The following is a 20,271-nucleotide window of genomic DNA, read 5'->3' as shown; positions in this document are numbered from 1 at the left end:
ATGGTTTTTAAAAGTGCTCAGATCGGCCGAAAGTGGCATCAGTGGAAAACCCTGTTACCCTCCTCGAGTTTGAATATGTGTAATATGAATAACATAAACACTATTTCTTCCTGTTTACTTCCTTCAACTAAACCATGACAAGATGGAGGTGATTGTCTTTGGTAACAAGGAAAAGAGGACTGCTGTCAGCAATTATCTTAAGTCTTGATCTTTAAAAGCTAAAGACCAAGTCAAAAACCTTGGTGTTCTGATTGACTCAGATCTTACATTCAGCAGTCAGATCAAATCTATCACAAAAACAGCCTTCTACCACCTAAAGAACATCTCCAGAGTGAAAGGTTTAATGACTCAGAAAGATCAGGAGAAACTGGTCCATGCTTTTATCTCCAGCAGACTGGACTATTGTAATGGTCTTCTGACAGGAATCCCCCAAAAGAGCATCAAACAGCTACAGCTGGTTCAGAACGCTGCAGCTCGGGTCTTAACCAGAACAAAGAGGTCAGAACATATTACTCCAGTTTTAAAGTCTTTACACTGGCTCCCAGTCAGCCTCAGAATAGACTTTAAAGTTCTGCTGCTGGTGTATAAATCTGTGAATGGGTTTGGGCCAGAATACATCAGTGACATGTTAGTCAGGTACGAACCCAGCAGGTCTCTCAGATCTATGGACACAGATCAGATAGTGGAGCCCAGAGTTCACAGTAAACATGGTGATGCTGCTTTTAGTTGTTATGCTGCAAAGAAGTGGAACAAACTGCCAGCAGAGCTGAAGTCAGCATCCAATGTGAACATTTTTAAATCAAAGTTAAAGGCACTTTTTTCTCTACTGCGTATGATTGAGAGAGAGATTTTTGGTCATGTTGTTGATGTCATGATGATTTTACTGATTTTTAATTGATTTTACTGATGATTTTAAATGTTCTTATTGATTTTAAACAATTGAATGTTTTATCATGTAAAGCACATTGAGTTGCCTTGAGTATGAAATGCGCTATACAAATAAATTTGCCTTGCCTTGCCTATTAAAACACTAAAGATCTCTGGACTAAAATTACAAACGCTGTTCGTTTAGAAATATCAACTGAGCGAACAAGCTTGTTGACGTTTTTATCCCTCTCGACCTATGACTCCCCAGGTCGCGCATGCGCAGTTCCAGAGTGTGAAAAACCTTATTACTGCCTGTCGTTTTTTACTTTTTCTTTGTCTGCACATGCTGTTGAAGGTCAACACGACAAGAAGTGTAATCTTTTTAAGACAGCAATGCATGTTTTGTTATTGCAATTAAATAAATAAATTAATTTTATTGCACAATTGTGACCATCACCAGACCTCTCTAAGAAAGGGTAAGAAACACTTTATTAAAGGGGAATATAAAAAGAGGGCAGTGTCCTGTCGTAAATATATATATTTATATATTTTTTTTCACAAGTGTATCGTAAAGCTTTGCGGTTCCTTCTTTCAAGCGAAAGATGCGTATATCGTTCTGCCGGTTTCTCCCTTCTTGGTCTGTCAGCCTCTCCTGCAAAATCCTCTGTTGTTTTAGCGCCTGCAGTGTGAAGCATCCTTTACCTCCATTTTCAGCTTTCACATCTGCCACCCTCTGTTCGGCTCCATCCAATGTGTTGCCAGTTCTTTGCCATTGCTAAACTTTTGATCAATGTTTTTCATAAAGTTCTCGATTCCTTCTTCCTTCTTCATTTATTTTTAAACGTGGTTAGCTCCATCTTTAGTTCACCTTTAAAGTCTTGCATTCCCTGAACAATGTCTTTCAGCCCTGCTCGTATCATATCCATCGCTTCAGCTGCCATGTGCTTCTGCTCTCCTGCGTCTGTTTCAGACATGTCTCCCCTGTATTTTCCATTGGTTTGAGTTGTTGTGCCAGGTTTTTAGTAGTTTTGGTCCGTCTTTCTCTCCCTCCCCTTTGCATTTCTATTTCAGATCCATTAACTGCATTTTGGTATTGGATTTGGGAAGTTTTATCGGGTGTTGATCAGGAGCTAATTGTCTTGCGCTGCGTCATACCCGGAAGTCATTTGGTGACATTTTTTTAACAGCTACTCAAAGGTCTTTAAAAATTAACAATGCCTCTGCAGTGCACTAGTCTTATATCATCATGCATTGACTATTGTAATTCTGTTTTTACTTGTTTTAATGAGTCGACTCTAAACAGACTTTTCTGTACGGCACTTTGTGATTTTATCTGCGAAAAGCGCTTTATAAATAAATTACTTACTGACTTACTAGACCAGTGGTTCAAGTCCAGGTGTGCCATAGGACTTTGTGACAACCATACATTATTGCAATATACAACTACAGAAAAATAACAATAGTTATTTATTTTTTTTATTTACTACTTTGTAAGCACTCATTTCATAATACAGAGGCAAACTTTGTACCTGTTTTTTTTTTTTTTTTTTTTAATATTTTGTTAATAAATATTTCATGAGTAACATAGTTGTCTGTCACATTTTATTTGGCATTAGTAAATAATTATGCACATTTACAGATATTGTACATGATATGAGTGATAACACGTGTTATCAAGGCTGTTTTGCACAATAGGTGTGTCTTGAGGTTTCTACTTGACCTTTGGTGGACCTTGGGCACAAAAAGTTTAGGAACCACTGCACTAGACCTCCACCTTCATAGTGTTGTACAGTTTTAGTTGTGCCCAGCAGAGGGAAGTATTGTACTTTTTGTCTACCTCTGCTGAGTGACAGGAATGAGGGGGAAACGCCAGCGATGAGTCAACTCCTCCGAGAGAGAGAAAACCGCCTGAAAGAAAAGCTGGTGGAAAAAGTGAACAAGTGTGTACTAGAAATGCATTGAAATGTCCATATTTAAACAGGATCGCCCAGGAAACAGTGTTTAGAAGCTGAGACCACACCAGCCCAACGGTGCATGTTCTGTATGTTAACAATTGATGAACAGAACCACTCTACAGCTCCTTTTCTAATGCGTGCTTACAGTGCTGCTGCTTGCTCATGCCAACTGGCTTTGATCACTCATCATCATCAAAGAGAAAAGTTTTCCTTTCATTTTCAGGAGAGGCATCAGGGTTGGATCTTTGAACGCTCAGCCTGCGCACAGTATCCTGAGGACTAAGCTGGATTCTTTTTCAGAGGCTTTCTGGTCTTTTTTGAACGATGCCGCTTAAGAAGAAAGGACATGGTCACCATCATCATAATAAACACCCAAAGAAGGAGAAGGAGGTAGGTCTGTCAACTGAGAAGGAAGAATGATCTGAATGCAGAATGAGAGATGATTAAACTCACTGTTGTATTCTACACACATCTATTTCTGAGTTCTGGTGGATTACACACTGTGGGATACTTTGCAAAGTATATATGAACGTGTGTGTGTGTGTGTGTGTGTGTGCTCTACATAGTGAAATCCTATTTTTATTCTATTATATTGTTTTACACAACACACATTTTTAATATTTAGTCTTTTTGTGTGTACATTATTGTTCTATGTCACACTTACTTGTGGCAATATAAACTGTTTCTCATGCCAATAAAGCTGTTTTGAAATGAGAGAGAGCAGAGAGAGTGAGATGAGAGGAGAGAGAGAGAGAGAGAGGAGAGGAGAGAGAGAGATCGAGAGAGAGAGGGAGAGCATTTCTATGATTTGTCTTGAACAATAAACAAAAAAAGGGGTATGAATTTTTTTTTTTTGGTCTGTTTGGTCAGTTTTACTGAGTTTGATTTGTTTCTCCTTTGTTTGTAAACTCATGCATGTGTATCATTGTGTCGATGGTTCAGATGCACCATCAGCTCAGCACTTGATTGATCTTACACTGTATTTGCTAGAATCCCATTAAGGAACTGTGTGTGTGTGTGTGTGTGTGTGTGTGGTTGTTAGTGTGTGATGGCATTGTGGGACAAGGAGTGGCGCACAGCACACATCTTAGATAAACTGTGAGTGTAGGAGGAAACACCAGTTGCATGCTCACACTTTGCTCCAGATCCCCTCCTGGTCCACAATGGCGTATGCAGCGTTCTGGATCCGTACTGTAAGTACAGAGCTACAGCTGCCTCCTCCCTTCTTTCTCTGTCGTCCTTCTGAGCCCCTGGCACTAAAATAATAAAAAAGTAAATGAGAACTAGCCAAACTAGTCTGAATGCGTAAGAACTTGCTGCAGGGTTTTTTTTTTGAACTCCTGGCACTGCTGCTCCAGATAAAATTCACATGGCATATTCCCAAGACTTTGCCTTGTAGTGTGTATCTCAGTGTTTGTACTCTTTATCTGAAGTGAGGCTTGAGCACTTCAGTTTTGTTTTTGCTCTGGTTAGTTTTTAGTAATCATATCTGAATGCATTTTCATACCAGTAACCTATGAAAGGTGTGTTAATGAAGGGTTTTTTATTTTTATTTTTTATTTTTTTTTAACTTTTTGTTGTTATTTTTTCCAATCTACCGGTGCAGTTTCTTTTCAAACGATTAGTTTGAAATCCCAAAGATAATTGACAAATGTATGTGTAATTAATTTCCACTTTAATCTTGATTTAAATAGAGAGTCTCTACTTGTTGACTTTTCTTGGTGTTAAGACACTGACAACCATAACAAGTTTAAAACCACATAACATTGACTGTATGTGTGTGTGTGTGTGTGTGTGTGTAGCATGATGGATCAGCAACACCCTCTCTTGAAGATCGTCATAGTAACAGGACACACTCCTATCACTCTGGACGAACCTACTATGGAAAGGTACAGCTGACAATGACATCAGTCTTCCTCCTGACATAATGAGTAATGTAGTTCCAAACATGTAAAGCTGAGCTGGGTGGCATCCATGGTGAGCATTATACCCTTCAGTTCAGACCAGTCTGATTGGACCTGAATGGGTGGAGGAAAAAACAAAACAAAAAACATGTTACATTTTTTTTCGATTGCTAACAAGCGTTGGCCGAAACTACAGTCACATGTTCAAAACTCTTAACGCAGTGTGCAAAACAGAAGTTCATGTGGACTGAACTGTGAGTCACTTTTCATTGTCACCAAAATGAATGAACTCTTTTCTCAGTCACTACTTCACCACCCGCAACACACTACACTTTTACAGCACACTTTTCAAATGCTGACACGCTTTGTTCAAAACAGGTGTTATGGCAATTATTATATTCATCATCATATCGTCAAATGTATGTTCATGTGTACAATTTGTCATGTTTTAATACATGATGACTCCATTACTCTTTGAACAGCTGAATCATGTTAGATTAAACAGTACAGATCGTATTGTACTCAGTGCAACACAGAGTCTCTGCCAAAACTCAAACTCACATGCAGATATACACGAACGCACACACTATCAAGGACAGATAAGAGTGGCGCCCAATCTTCCTCATAATATACACGTCTTCATCATCCTCAAATGTTTCCACTGTTGCATCTGACTCCCCCCTTCTCCTCTGCCTCAGGGTGGAACTTCTTATGTTATCTGTATAAAAGCTTAAGCTGTGAAAACTGTTGGACAGAGCGGCTCTCGATCATCGGACGTCCGCCCGGGCGGTCACTAATTTTGTCCATCTTTGTACTTTTTTACTTAGTTTTATAATAAACCTTTTTTATAAAATCATCAACGCTTCGCCTGGACTCCATCACTCAACCAGAGCAATAAATCATGTCTCCAAATGAGGTCAACCGCAAATTTTGCCGTAACACAGGTAAAGACACAATCAAAACAGAACGATGGGGGGGAAACATAAATGGGGAACGTCTGCTGCAGCCACATTGAAATCTATTGAAAATGATATCAAAATATAGACTGTGAAAATAAATAAAACGATGACGCAATTCCAAACGCAGCTGAGTGTAGTTTTCCAGCTGAAAACCGATTCAGTTGATTTGTGTTTGGCATCATTAGAAACAGAAGTGGATCTGATTATTTTTCCTTTGACAGTTTGGATCAAAGAGCAGTGTGTGAGATGGGTAGAGATAGGACAGCGACCAGTAGAGAGAGAGAAAGGAAGACCATGGGCTGTACATGATTTCACACTTGAAAGATAAGATGTATTTTATGTAATACCCTTGGTTGTTAGTATTTTGTAGTTCAGTGTACTCAGAGTGACAATGTGTGTTTCCAATGTTAGACTATTTGCTCGTGTTGTGCTGAAATGAGTTATTTTCGGGACACTGTATACTGTAAAGTGTTTCGTTAATGAAATACACTTTTTAGTGATGAGATGCCTGATGGACATGCAGACTGTGTTAGGAGTTTTGAACATGTGACCAGTTTTGACAAATGCTTGTTAGCAATCGGAAAAAACTGTAATGCGTTAGCAAGCAGCTTGAGAAAACCGAATAAATGACTGTATAGTAAATACATTTTTTAGTGCATGTAAACAGGGTAGCTCTACTGGAATTGACCAATCCATATCTCACTTAACACAGCCAAACAATGCAATTGACAGTCATGGTTATAGTGCATGTAGGCACACAACTCGATAGGAATCATACAGTATATGGCGTTGTGTATACAAAATGTTGTCTTTTGTGACCATCCCCGAAAAAGAGACACTGAGCACCTCGAAATAAATGTACGGGAGCAAAATGCAGAGAAAAATATTTTTAATCTGTTATCCTCTTCTTTGGGTAAGCAGAACCACATCAACACACACATTTTTATAAAAGATACAGCGCCACCTAGTGAGACGGCATCAGGCAGAGTTTGTCAGGAGTTCCGTTCTCTCTCCAGCACGTATAATCAGATATACCGTGCCATGTAGGTTATTTTGCGACGTGAACAGAAGCGGTGTCAGCACCTAGTCCTCAGGTGAGCCTGTGCTGAGGATGATGGGGGAGGAGGAACCTTACAGACTGCAGCCTGTTTGATAGAAAGATCAGACCCAGTTACAGTTAGTCAGTTGAGAGTCTGTGGACTGTCTATGGTATTATTGTGTTGAATGCAGATGTGAAGTCCACAAAGACAAGGTGGACATAAGAGTCCTTGCTCTCCAGGTGTGTGAGGATGTTGTGGAGTCTGAGGACCACAGAGGAAAAGGCATTCTCTATGGATTTGTTCCTCTGGTATGTGGTTCTACAGTGACATCGATGGTGTCCTTGATGACCAGTCTCTCAAAGCACTTCTGGTCTATCAAAGTGAGGGTCACTGGTCGATTTAGGGTTGTCACTGTGGAGCTTTTGGGGACAGTGGTGATGGTGACAGTTTTCAGGCAGGTTGGGACAGCTGCATTAAAAATGTGTGTCAATGTTAACACTGTCTGGGCTGAACTCAGCTTTGAGGGATTTAATCCTCTGCAGGGTCCTTTTACTCCTAGCTGGGGTCACGTTAAGGGGATCCTCTCCTCCACCCTGACCCTCAGCACAGGCCAGGGTTGGGGTCAAATACATTTTTCAGTTACAAATACGTCTTCAATTATCTATGTTCAATTACAATTACGCTGACCAGCATTTTTTTTGAAATTACAATTAAATGACAATTATTTTTTTAATGAGTGAAAGCACTGTGATGGGGGCCTGCGCCCGACAATCCAAAGATTTGGGTCGTGCGGTCCCTTTTACCTTGGTGATTGTCATAATTTATGCGTGTTTAAGTGTTTACTATTGGTTAAATGTTTTACGGCGGCCAATCAGATAGATTTGGGTGATTGTGCTCTAGTGATTGGTCTGTGTGAGCGTGTTTGAGAGAGTGTGACAAAACTTCTGTGGTGAATTAAGAAATTTGAATACATCGCAGGACACAAACAAGATTCTAACAGTCAAATCAAGGTAGGTGCAGAGATCATGTTTTTCTGGTCAGTTTGATACTAAACACAATATGATGCTTGAAACATGATAGGTAATCTTTAAGATCACTGGAATTCTGATTTTCCAGGTAGATATTTGTGAATGAAAGAATGAAAAGAGTGCAGAAGTGTCCAATTTTAAAGCTTGTTCATTGTTTACTCATATGGAGCCAAGCTCAGTTACCAGGGGCCTCATGTACAAAGACTTGTGAAATAAGTGCACTTTTCAGCCCAGAGACAGGCGTACGCTCGTAAAAATGGAGATGTATGAATCCTTTGAACGTCTGAATCAGCGTGGATGTAAGCACACATACTGTATGTCCCCTCCCTGTCCACGCCCACATTTACATATGTAAATCATATTGAAATGAGATCGGCAACGGCATTCCCCTCAGTGTAATCAGAAAAAGCTGCGGTTCTTACCACCAGTAACATAGGAAAGAAGAAATGTTTTAATCATTAGACCGACAGCAACATGTATGACGGAGATAATTCAACAGTGGATACTTAAATTAATATACACACACATTTTGCTTAATAGTTGACTGTATGTGGGTGTGTTAAGAAGTGGGAAGTAGATTAAGGAAGAGATGGAAAATGCTATACTACTACTACTACTACTACTACTACTAATAATAATAATAATAATAATAATAATAATAATACTCACAATATATGTTCCTGAGTTACAATATCTGGCAGGGACAGAGCAATATAACAGGCAACCCCTCTTTCTGGGAGTGAATCAGAGACATTCTGAAGGCGCACATCAGTCTTAATGTTTGTCACGCTATCCTTCATCAACCAGGCTGTAAGAATGTGAAACAGGTAACTGCGACTCACAGTGTAAAACGCTTTGGGACTAAGCGCTCTATAAGTTTAGTGCGTTTACCAGATTCAGAATACTTTATTTATCCCTGAGGAGCAATTCAGCTTCAGTTAAATCCCGACCAAGAAACATGAAAAAACATCACATATTACATGGAGGGACAGGAACGGGAGAACCGTGAAGCAGCCGCAGCAGGGCAGCGCTCTGTTTTAGTTGAGAAATGTGGAACAACGGGTTAGAAGAAGAGGTAAAAAAAAAAAACCTCTCAATCAGAATACAACTCCGGCCTCTACCACCTGAGCCACGGTCACCCATTTATATAATAACCAAAGTTCAACCATACACAGATGGACTTTGGGTACGGTAGTTATTACTCTGATGGAAGAAAAATGTCAGGAATGTGAAGAGACTTCAGAGAGGCTAGCATAGCCTCAGAGAGAGGGAGAGAGAGCGAGTGAGTGAGACAGAGGGAGAGACAGAGACGGTGGTTTTCACCTGCCTTCTCCCTGTTGATTTGAGTGATTATTATTCATGCAAATAAAAAGCTTTGTAATGACAGTTATGTACATACTGGTAATCACATTGTCCTTTCTGGTCTTTAAAACAAGTATGACGGCTTATCAGACATTAGCCTTCCCAAACTGGAGCCTCAAACGCCACCTATGAGACACCCAGCAGACTGAAAAAGAGTTTCTTTCTCAGGGCCATCAGATCCCTGAGCTCACTAAGAGTGTGATTTACCATTGTGCAAATGATGTATAAGGTATATGCTGTGTATTCCTTACTTTTATAATGACTTATACTGTTTTTTATTATGCGTTGGCCTTAGAACACTGCAATTTCATTCTTCACTTGATGTGCAATGACACATGGTAAATGGACTTGATTTATACAGCGCTGTAGGACTACCAAGGTAGTCCTGAAGCGCTTTACATCAGCTCATTCACTTATTCACACTCACATGCCAATGGGGCACAGTGACCATGCAAGGTGCTAGTCAACCATTGGGATCAACTTCGGGTTCAGTGTCTCGCCCAAGGACACTTTGACACATAGACAGGTACAGCCCTGGGATCGAACCCCCAACCTCTAGATCAGAAGACCAAAAAAACTGACCCTGAGAGGTCTTGACTCAAATGTTTCTAATTCTACAAGCTTTCAAATCACTTTGTTAATTACAATGAAAGACCTTGTTCTTTCTCATGGTGCTCCATCTAGTTTTACAGGCTTGGTCAGTAGGTGCTTCACATGAGCAAAGTGTGTGTCCGCCTGAGAGAGGGTGTGCCCTGCTGGGTGTCGTGTGAAAGACGTGTGAGTACACGTGTGATTAGCCCAAGCTGCATCCAGTGCAGTGCAACACATGATGCACAGCGCACACATGGATGGTTTGCCTTTTGTATTGCTGTCAGACAGAGTAAAAAGAAATGGTCATAAAGAGCAACAGACCTGTTTGACTTCATTCCACACAGCTATTTTAATATGCAAGCCTGCAGCAGTCTGACACAGAGGCCCTCCTTCTGTACACAATCACAGCATTATTCATTATTATCACATAATAATGTGTGAAAATAATAATCATATAGATTTTTGTTCAGTGATCATATTATTAATATTATTAATATCTTGGAACTAGATAAATTATGTTATATTCACTGTTCTGTGATTTCATTTTCCTTTATTTGTTATAAAAATATTTATTTGATTGTTTGTCAAAAATTGATTCTCTTATCTACAAACTAAACTGTATAAACAGCTCATCTACCTGTGAGTACTCCCCTCATCAAAGTTTAATGAACCTACCCAAGTTCAGTTCCACAGGTAATTAGAAGAAGAGTCAATGCCAGTCCAGTCTTTTTTGTACTGAGGAAAAACATATTTGCTCACATTAAAGGCACACTGTGTAACTTTTGGCCACTAGAGGCGCTAGACCTGTAACTTTCACATCAAGCGCCGCAGCACTTTTGCAAAAATCAAAGTCAGTCGGGCCAGCCTCCCTTGTCTTTTGATTGTGTATGCAGACAGTAGTTAAGGGCTGGGTCACTCAGGCTGGGGAGCAAAGCTGGGCTGTGCTTGCGCTGTGGCTGGAGGAGCAGCAGCCTCCGCCGCCGCCCTCCTCTCCCCGCCGCCAGAGGCTTGTCGCTCGGCCCTCCTCACCGCTTCGGTGGTGCTCCCCCCCACTACCTCGCCGCGCCGACCTCCGGCGAAGGGGGCTGACGACGGTGTGTGCGGAGCGGTGTCCGGCGCTTGGCGGAAGGCGGGTCGGAGCAGGAGGCCAAGTCTCGGCAGCGTCTTTGTAGCCTCCTCAGAAGCAGTTTTTGCTTGACTCGGCCATGACCAGGAGTCAAAGAGGCTGAAAAATACGAGCAAAAGCCTTAACCCAATGAGTATATCGGAGCCTGTGGTCACGTGACTGCTGTAAAGTGATACATTTTCCATTCTCCAGGTCACATGACCTGGCCAATGGCGGTCCGTCTCTCCAAACTCACATGGGCGGTATTTAAAGAGGGAAGCCCCGGTCGGAGCATTGATACTGTCAAGCGCTGTATATTGGCCTGAGGAATCATTTAAAATCACTCATATGGGTCAACTCTTTAGGTCAAAAAGTCCATGGTGTGCCTTTAATAACACATCATAGGAATCAATGCATATACATGTCCTTTACAGCAACCCTCATGTGTTTTCATGAAAAGATCGGTATGAAAGAGTAGAGACAGAAAAACCTCAGCTCAAGGGGTTGTCTTTTGATGAATTCAAGACCTGTTTATGTGTTCAAATGTCCTTGGGCAAGTCACTGTGTAACGACGAGGTGACGTTACACATGGACTGTTATAATGTATACAGGGTAAATTGTGTGAACAGACTGGCAGTGCTTAATGAAATTAAGAAGACACATTCTGTTGTATTGATTTAATGAATTTGCTTAAATTGACATCATGAGGACAGGTGATGAAGCACATGGTTCAGGCCGCAGGGTTTCAGCATTCATCTAGTGATAAAAACAGAAAATACATTTTAAGATAATTGATAAATAACTTAGCAGTGGCATGATAGATAAAACCATTAAATATGTTCTCTTATTCTGGGTGTGATTGAAATGCAATATACAGCAATGCTTACCTGTGCATGGTCTCTTCCTCTTTCCTGTGGTGTCCTGGTGAAAGAATTCCCTGGGGGCTGTGGACACCTTTTTATAGTTCCAGGCGGGAGAGACCAAGAGGGACTAAGGGACAGGGGAGCTTGATGTTTATAAATTAATGTAAATAATTAGTTTAATCATTTAGGGGATCTGAATAAGGGTAATTATATTAATAGAGGGTTATTGTTTATGATGGTGTCTGTTAAGAATTATTTGTGTAAATATTTATGTTGTACTTTTAATATGTAAATCAAATGTCACCCCATGCTTGGTACAGGCTAATTAAGGATGCACCTGTATATAGGGACCTCCATTCTGGTCAGTAGGTGTTGAGTGGAGATTGAAATGCACTGTGCTTGTGGTGCCAATGGAAAATAAAAAGACAAAAACCTGATGCATCAAAACTCTGGAGCCTGGTTGCCTCATTGATTGCCTCCACTGCTACGGTTGCTCTTTGACACACTGAATCTAAAGTTGATCCCAATATCTCACTAGTGCCCTGCATGGCAGCTCTGTCCCAGTGACGTATGAGTGTGAATGGGTGAATAAATAATATTATATCCTATCATGATTATATGAATTATATCTCTCGAAACTTAAAGAAATACATCCTCAATGACCAGCTGTGTCAGCATTAGCACACTTAAACTTTACAAATGTAACATTGTAGCAAACGTTTTTTTACTATATTGTATAGATTTTAGGTTGTGATGATTTCTTGAAAATAAACCATTTGATTAATTTTAAAGTATCACTGTTCGGCTAATATTGCATGTATTTGTTAGTGCTACTGACAGTTAATTGTAATGTAATGTTTTAATATTTTGGGCACCTGCCCTGGGACTGCAGATAGAAATTAGCATCAGCTAACTGTGGTACAAAGCATCGTTTTGTAAGATCAATGTATTTTGTACATTGTCCCTGTCAAATAAACTAATAAATAAGTAATATAACATGCACTGTTAAAAGCATATTACTGCAGTGCTTCTCTCTCTCAATGTGCACACACCTCAACAGCAGCAGCAACAACACTGTCACTTACAGCAGCCCACATGGAGGCTGCTGCGTGCACATGAACAACACATGCACCACAGAGTAATAGTAGTAATTACCTTTCAAGCAGAAAAGTCACCAAATCCATCTTCTACTCCTTCAGACCATACACTTTAAAAAAAGACGGCGCTTCAGCCCCAGGAAAGGGGCGGGGCCTGTGAGCAACAGCTGTCAGACAGTCCATCAAACACAAACCGGGTTAGTTCATTTTGCTCGGTCGCGATGCATTCTGGCAATCTGCCAAAGGCTGCAGGAGCAGCAGGTGGGACTCAATGTGCCTGTTTTTTTCCACACAAATTAGTTATTTCATGTAAAGCTGTCCTTACATAGTGACAGCTTTAGCAAATATGACAAAAAGTCACTTTTATTAAAGTTGCAGACTGCACCTTTAATCTTCTCGTAACATACAACCTGGATGGTGCATTTTATCACCGAAGGAGAGAATACCCACGGCTGCTTAGCGCCGAGAGTACACAGAAAAACTACACTTCCCACAATGTAAAGAGATCTGTTACGCATCTACCTCCCACAATGCACCATTTATTTAAAGCAACTGGCCAGGCCGATCAACAAAAGTGCGTCATATCCTGTCCAAAATGGCGGCTCTCCATATTTTATGCCAGAACGTATAAAATTGTTCTAAAAAGTCCTTTTAATGTGTGTTTTTTTATTTTTTATTTAAAGATGCAAATATTTTGTTTATTGGTAATATATTAAACAAATTTTTTGCTATGTACATTTTCACTACAGGTACCCTTTACATTTTGTTAGCTTTCAACCATGGGTTTTGGGGTGTTTTGGCAACTAACTCATTTGTCAACTAACTCTCATCGCCAGGGGTTGTCCACTGAATGGAGGTTGTTCTGGGAGTGTATGATGCTCATGTGACTGTCATGTCTAGCTTTTGTTTATTAAGAAAGTATTTCTTATTAAGCTGTGAAAGGTGTGAAAGGTTTCTGTTTTCGTTACAATCATTACAATGATTCACTCAAAACTTGTCTGCACACACTCCACCTACGAGCTACCCAGTGGGAGACATAAAGTTTTAGGTGAGGCGTGGCTGTCGGCCCTTTCCATTGTTCTTTTTCAGGATACGAAAAGCACAACAACACAGACATGTTTCAGAAAAAGCTTTTAAAGCACTGTTTTGTTCCCAGTACAATATGGTTAAGTGATATTAAACATGTATAATGCTGTTCAGTAGGTCAAAGATCAAACGCCCATTCTTTCAGACTTCCCAAACACTCCCACATTCCTGCTGGCTGAAGCAAAGCTGCTGTTTCTTTTCTTCCAGTCTGTGTTGATATGTTATCTCATTTGTCCTCCGTCAGGTTAGTTTTATTCAACCAGACTTTAATATTTGAATTCTCTATTTTCTTGATTAAGACGCAGTTTGATCTCCATTTAAATGTTTTTTTTAATGTTTTTTTTGTTTTTTTGTTTTTTTTTAGCAGATAAGGAACTCTCTAAGCCCTCTTGTAAACTGTCATAAGTCTTAGCATACTCCAATTATAAGTCGGTACAAATGATGGATCGAAGAATAAATGGAAGACGATCCTTTGTTACTGGGTTGTAAATCATTAGAAATCTCCAGACTGTCAGGACAAATAGATATAGTAAGTGAAAAGCACCACTTCTCGTATGCTAAAGTCCAGACAACTGTGTGATGGGGTAAATGTAGAAGAGATATTATGGTAGTTTGTTATTTGGCATTTCTTACTGGCTGTAAAAATAAGTTTCTGCATTATTGTTTGTGCAATATATTGGTGACCGTTCCAGCTGGTGTTCTGCCACTGAGTCCTAGTTAATATTTCATTGGCCTCAAATGTTTTTTAAAACCCAGGCTCTGGAGAGGTTGGTGTTCTCACTACTTGACTGTGAATACTGCAACTGTGAGACTGTGGGGCTTTTCTTTTCTTTTTTTTTTATTTAAATTTGATATTTAACCAATATTTAATCAGAAAATGGGAAGAATTTGTTTGGACCATTGATTGGTTCTCAGGTTTAAAGATGATATACAGTAGTTGTTCCTTTTCAATTTGAAACAGAGGTGATTACAGTTTAAAGTGCAAAAACTTTACTTATCACTCAGAATAGTTTGGCCTCTATAAGGCTCAACTAAATGGGTTTCATAAAATTGCACCTCAATATAAACAAAGCTGTTCCATTCAGAGATTACATAAGCTCTCCTTTGACTGTGTGTGTGTGTGCGTGTGTGTGTGTGTAAAGAACTTATTATCACAAATCTACGTAGGTGTGTTCTGGTTAATGAGCAACCTGCCCTGTGGTTCCTCACAGTTGCTCTTTTCCTGTAAAAGTTAATTTTACACCCATACCTACATGTGAGTGTGTATGTATTTATACATTTGTGACCTTGTGAGTGTCTATTTGAGTGGTATCTGTTTCTGTAAGAAGCCACTCAGATTTGACCCCGTCCATAAATGCACACGTGCGAACCTACACAATCATTGAGATGTCAATCCACGGTCAGCTTACTTCCCTTTTTAGCCCAGAGAGTTACAACCAGCCTCCTATAACCTCCACATGTGATCCATATCCGTCCCCTTCTCTGCATCGTGACCACACCTCCATTCATTTACTCCACCCTCCCCCTGTCCTCTCTCTCTCCCTCTCTGTCTCTTTCCTCGTCCCTCCCCAGCCTGCTGGAAACATGCTACAAGTTTAATACAGCGCCTGACATACATACACACACAAACACACATAGTCTGAGGCGCATTGAGCCAGTATGGGGCAGCTACTGACTTGGATCCGAGGCCCACGGGACACCCCGGTACTGCAGAATGTGGCAGTGGAGCAGCAGGTCTGTGCATATTTGAATATGTTCACATGTGCTACATTATGAGATGACAAAAAAAAAATCCAAATGTAATCTTGTGTTTTTGTCTGAGAATGTGAAGATGAATTTAAAGTAGTTGTTCTATTAGTTCTGTCTGTCCAGGACAGAGAACTAACTGTTCACTCAGGATCTACAGGGGAAACACTCGCAGGGAGGAAAACTGAGTTGGCTCTGATCCAAAGCAGATTTAGCTCTCTCCCTCTATCTCTCTCTGTCTGAGCTGGAATGTATGCAGCCTAATAGTCAGCCTCTTTAAGTTCAGTTGGGTGTTTTTGGTGGAACCAAAACTCTAAAGGCCTGCAGCAATCACTACAAGTTGATACAAGCATTCAACAGTTAGAAAATAAAAGTTCCCATCAAGATGATAAATGGACCTTAGGAGTGGAAGTGTGTGTACCTGTCAATATGTGTGTGCTAGCTATGCGATGGCTGTCCACAGTGTACCCTCACTTCTACCATACAGAAACTGGCAAAGGCTCCAGTGAAGGAAAAAAATGGCTTGTGGTTTTTGCTTAGAATGTCCTGAAAGAAAATTCTTTGAAGTCTGCAAATGGAAATCTTCTGAGATAATCTGCCACTTACAGATGGAGCAATCTTAAAGGGTGTGTAGTCAGAGCAAGCTGGAGTGCTTGTTTTTTTTTTTGCCTTCTTGGCTCAACTCGAGATCGCATGTGGTTCAGATCACAATGTGCAGCCTACACGTCACTATATGATATGTGACAGGTTCATGTTAGCTGTCTTTTAGCCATTAGGATGTTATCAGGGCTGGGTTCATGTTAGCTCTGAGTCGTTTTATGAGGCAAAGGTTAAAAACCAAGAAGGTTTACAACATGTCTGTGGCTCAAATATCTCAGCGCATCAGGATCAGACAGAGCTGAGAGTTTCAACATGGCTGCTGCTTGGTTCAAGGGTGTGCAACGTCAGATTTGTTTTGATTGCAATGATACTGTTAAGAAATTATTTCATGAATGCAGCTTTGCAGAACAGCTCAATGTTAAGATGATGTCTCAGGTTCTCTCGAATAAGCAAGTTCTGTGGCCGTTGATGATGTCATAAATTCTCCCAAGCTCGGATAAAGGAGAAGGGTTGGATGTTTTAGCTAGTAATTCCACCCCACATAACAGTCTTTTAATTCATTTTGATATTCTAATATTTAACAATACAGGACAAAATGTATTTATATATAAATATATACATACCTCCTACAGGCACTGCACTAGTAGTGTTAAATGGAGACCATTAAGCATGGAGTGAGTGCTGTACAACTTGTTGAATGTTTCTTTAATTAGGTAAAACAAAAAAAATGTGTAATCAAAAAAAAAGAAAAAAAAAAAAACACTTCTTCAAACCTAATGGGTATAACCCATCATTGACCAAGGACTTTAAAGTTGTAGGAGTAAAGTTAAAGCATATTTTGCAAACAGCATCTTACACACAGCCGATATGAAACATGATGGTTCAATGATGATCCAACAAGACATGGATAAACTACTCTTGTTGAGTTTAACATGCAGGAAATGTATTCAACCATCAACACTAATGTTCATCGGGCAAAACAAGGTTAAATTTAGTAAATTTCTGTTCAATATTCCACTGATTCCTTTTCTAAGTCAACCTTGTTTTATATTGCTTCTGGGATTTGTTTACGCTATGATAATATTTACGCAGCAGAGAAACCAGCTAGTGAAACACTGGGCTGTATATTATGGAAGGAGGAAAAACAAAATCAGAAGAGATCACAAATATGGCAAACCGTGTTGTAAATGTATATCATAATCTACTGAAGATTTTAAGATGACTTTTTCCATTTAATCAAACTCTTCTCTTCTCTGCTTGAAGTCAGCTGTCACTGTTAAGTTAAAGAGTAACTAAACCTCAAATCCACTTTTTTCTGCTGAATATATATGTATTTGGGTTTTAAATAGTGCTGTTGATTGATCCTAGTCCAGCTTTGAACATTTTAGTAAAAGTATTTTAATTTTGCATATTTAATTGTAAAATGTGAGAGTGACTGCCGTTTAAGGGTTGAATGCCAGCTATTACAATTAAATTTTGCTATTGGCTGAGACAGATTATATAGCGTCATTTGGACCATCATACGTCATTAACTGTCACTGTTAGCCCGCCCCTCCTATAAAGGCTGGGTGGAGGGACTAGTTTTCCTATCACATCCCTCATTGAGCATTGATTGACCGCTTTAATGCTGAACTACTTTCCGTGAGGTGATGTTTGTGAGTCTGTGCTTCTCTAAAGAGAAGATTCTGGTCTAATCAGAAGTTTCATTAAAGCTGCAGTATGTAGAATCGTGAGAGGCTCCACGCTCCCCTCATTTTTCCTGAACAAAACTTCTTGTGAACGATTTAGTGAACTGTGGAAACTCTCTATAAAGACTAGTGACAAACTAGTGACTTTATATTGTGTTATTTGAGAGTATTCTTATATTTTAGAAACGTGAAAGCACGTTTCACTTGATGCTGTGAGGACAGTAGGAGGCTCACACTACTCATACAAAGGCAGCCATGCTGCAGAGAGCCCAGCAGATCAGAGGAGACAGGCTCCACATCCAGAATGCAAATGAACTGCGTCTGTTCTGCCTACCTTTGATAATGTTTTTCTTAGGTTTACAAGTTATTTATCCCGTCTCTTCTCACTCTTTCTCTAACTCAGTATGTGGGACAAACTGCGCACGGACTGGAAGCACATTGTGCGGAGTCCGTTACTCCCAAACACGTCTGTGCCTTTAGACTGTTGCTTCTCCACGTCGGTCTTCCTTTTCCCTCTTGCTTTGCTCGTGTAACCGCTGTGCCAGAAGTCGCAATGGGGGACTTCTGCTGGAACATCTGCCAATGCACTGTCCCTACTCTCAAATCGTGATTGTGCACAGACTTTTGACGAGCAGCTCGAGCAGCCAATAGTAACTCCCAAAACAGCTCAGATCGTTCTGTTGGTAGAAAGATCTCTGATTGGCTGAAGTTCAGCGTCACGCTCATGGATTTCTAAAGCTCATTTACAGAGGTTACAGAGAAGAGATTCACTTTCCACTCAGAACACTTTGGTTTACAATATTCTCAAAGATGATTATAGATTTTTGACCAAATTACACCAATACATACTGCATCTTTAAGCTATGTGTGCATGTACAGACACAGTGTGTGTGCATTCCCATCTGTCTCTGCGTGTGAGCGAACATACGTGTACCTTTGTTGCTGGTTTATGTGTGTGTGTGTGAGTGTGAGACGGTGTTTCGGGGCTTATGGCTGAAGAGCAGGGGCTGTTTGTCTGTGAGTGCTATAGTGTGTGTGGGATTCTGTATTGTAGTAGTTGAGCACAGCTCAGCTGTCACTGGGCAGCACTGTGTGCTGCCTGACTGGGCGTGTCTTAGCAGCCTGACTGGGCGTGTCTTAGCTGCTTCAGGTGTAACGCCCATAATCAAGACATTTTTTTTTATTTTGTCCCAGAAAACCCTTTCTCCTTTGGAGAGCTCTCCATATAACAAGAGCTTCTTCATCATCAATCACTGCTTCTCAATTAATGGACACAATGTGACAAACGGAGGCGATGGATACGCACATCTCCTGTTATAGGCATATTACTAATTGATTGAAAACACATACAGTAGAAGACTGTGATCAACTAATGAAAAAGTAGAGGTGTGCAAATCAATCCAAAATTATCGACAGTATCAATACATACGTCAGTATGGGTATTGAATGATACCAGTGTAAAAAGATCAATTCTTTAGTTTGATTTTCTGTCCTGTGTGTGATGACTGCTGCGATTTCAACAAAGAGGCGACCTGTCTGCCAGTGTCTGTGTAAGTGCTGCTGCCTAAGTGTAAGCTGTAGAAAAGGCTGTACACCTTAGTTGCACAATTGCAGTTACAGTAGAAGCTAACAATCAAGTGTACCATGCAAACAAAATGACAGGAAGGAAATAAAAGTTCTTTGGCCTTTGTTGTACATTTTGTGAGAAATTAGGATTTTATTTTAGTTAGCAAAAGACCTAAAGTCACATAATGATGTACTGTAGATATTAAGGGTCAAGCTTTACAAAACCTTTTATACTCTCAAAGGGGTTTCTACAGTAGGTACCCCAAATTAATGAGTCGTAAAGCACAGACACTCTGTGATATTGATTTGAAATAGAGTTTATAATCTCCAGGCTGTAACTGTGAGAGTAACTTGTTATGTAAGAGTGCATGTGACTAAACAGACAGTCAGATTAGCTGATATGCAATAATAATATCTACTTTATGTCATCCCTGTATTTCTAACTAATTGTGCTTGTGATTGTTGTCCTTTCTTCCTGCTATTACTTCTGTTTGACTGTAAATCCAAATGTCACCAAAGGATTCTTGTATTTTCACTAGTATTAAAGCATTTCTTTCAGGCTACCTGAGTAGAAACTATAGATGCATTGATCAAATTAAACTCGATTTACTACTCTCATGCTGGCGCTGAAGTTTGTAGCCATGTGATGTTTGTTCCACAAGACAGTAAGTAATAGAGTAAGTAATAGAAACCAAGCAGCCTCACTCTTACTGGAATATGTAATACGATATATGACGACTCATAAACCTATGAGCACATGAACCACAGTTGGCGATGATGATGCATATTTAAGCATGAGTTTTGAGCCATTTTA

At 40.0% G+C, this 20,271-nt stretch overlaps 1 protein-coding gene across 9 annotated transcripts in view; it reads left to right on the top strand.

The window, feature by feature from the left end:
• Positions 1-2,857: 2,857 nt before the first annotated feature.
• The window catches only part of cast (calpastatin), a 52,776-nt gene continuing 35,362 nt past the window's right edge, over positions 2,858-20,271 (top strand). For 5 of the 9 annotated variants that reach the window (XM_028445845.1, XM_028445846.1, XM_028445843.1 and 2 more), the window contains exons 1-2: positions 3,870-4,015; positions 4,625-4,711. In XM_028445845.1, the coding sequence (XP_028301646.1) occupies positions 3,986-4,015; positions 4,625-4,711 (117 nt within the window). In that variant the 5' untranslated portion in view covers positions 3,870-3,985. Of the gene's footprint in view, positions 3,213-3,869; positions 4,016-4,624; positions 4,712-15,408; positions 15,592-20,271 lie in introns of those variants that run through there. The other 4 variants (XM_028445849.1, XM_028445842.1, XM_028445848.1 and 1 more) reach the window with 2 other exon arrangements.

Source organism: Gouania willdenowi, chromosome 5 (assembly GCF_900634775.1).
Source record: "Gouania willdenowi chromosome 5, fGouWil2.1, whole genome shotgun sequence".
NCBI lineage: Eukaryota > Metazoa > Chordata > Actinopteri > Blenniiformes > Gobiesocidae > Gouania > Gouania willdenowi.
The sequence above is the reverse complement of the archived record's forward strand: the minus strand, read 5'-3'. Positions and strand labels throughout refer to the sequence as shown.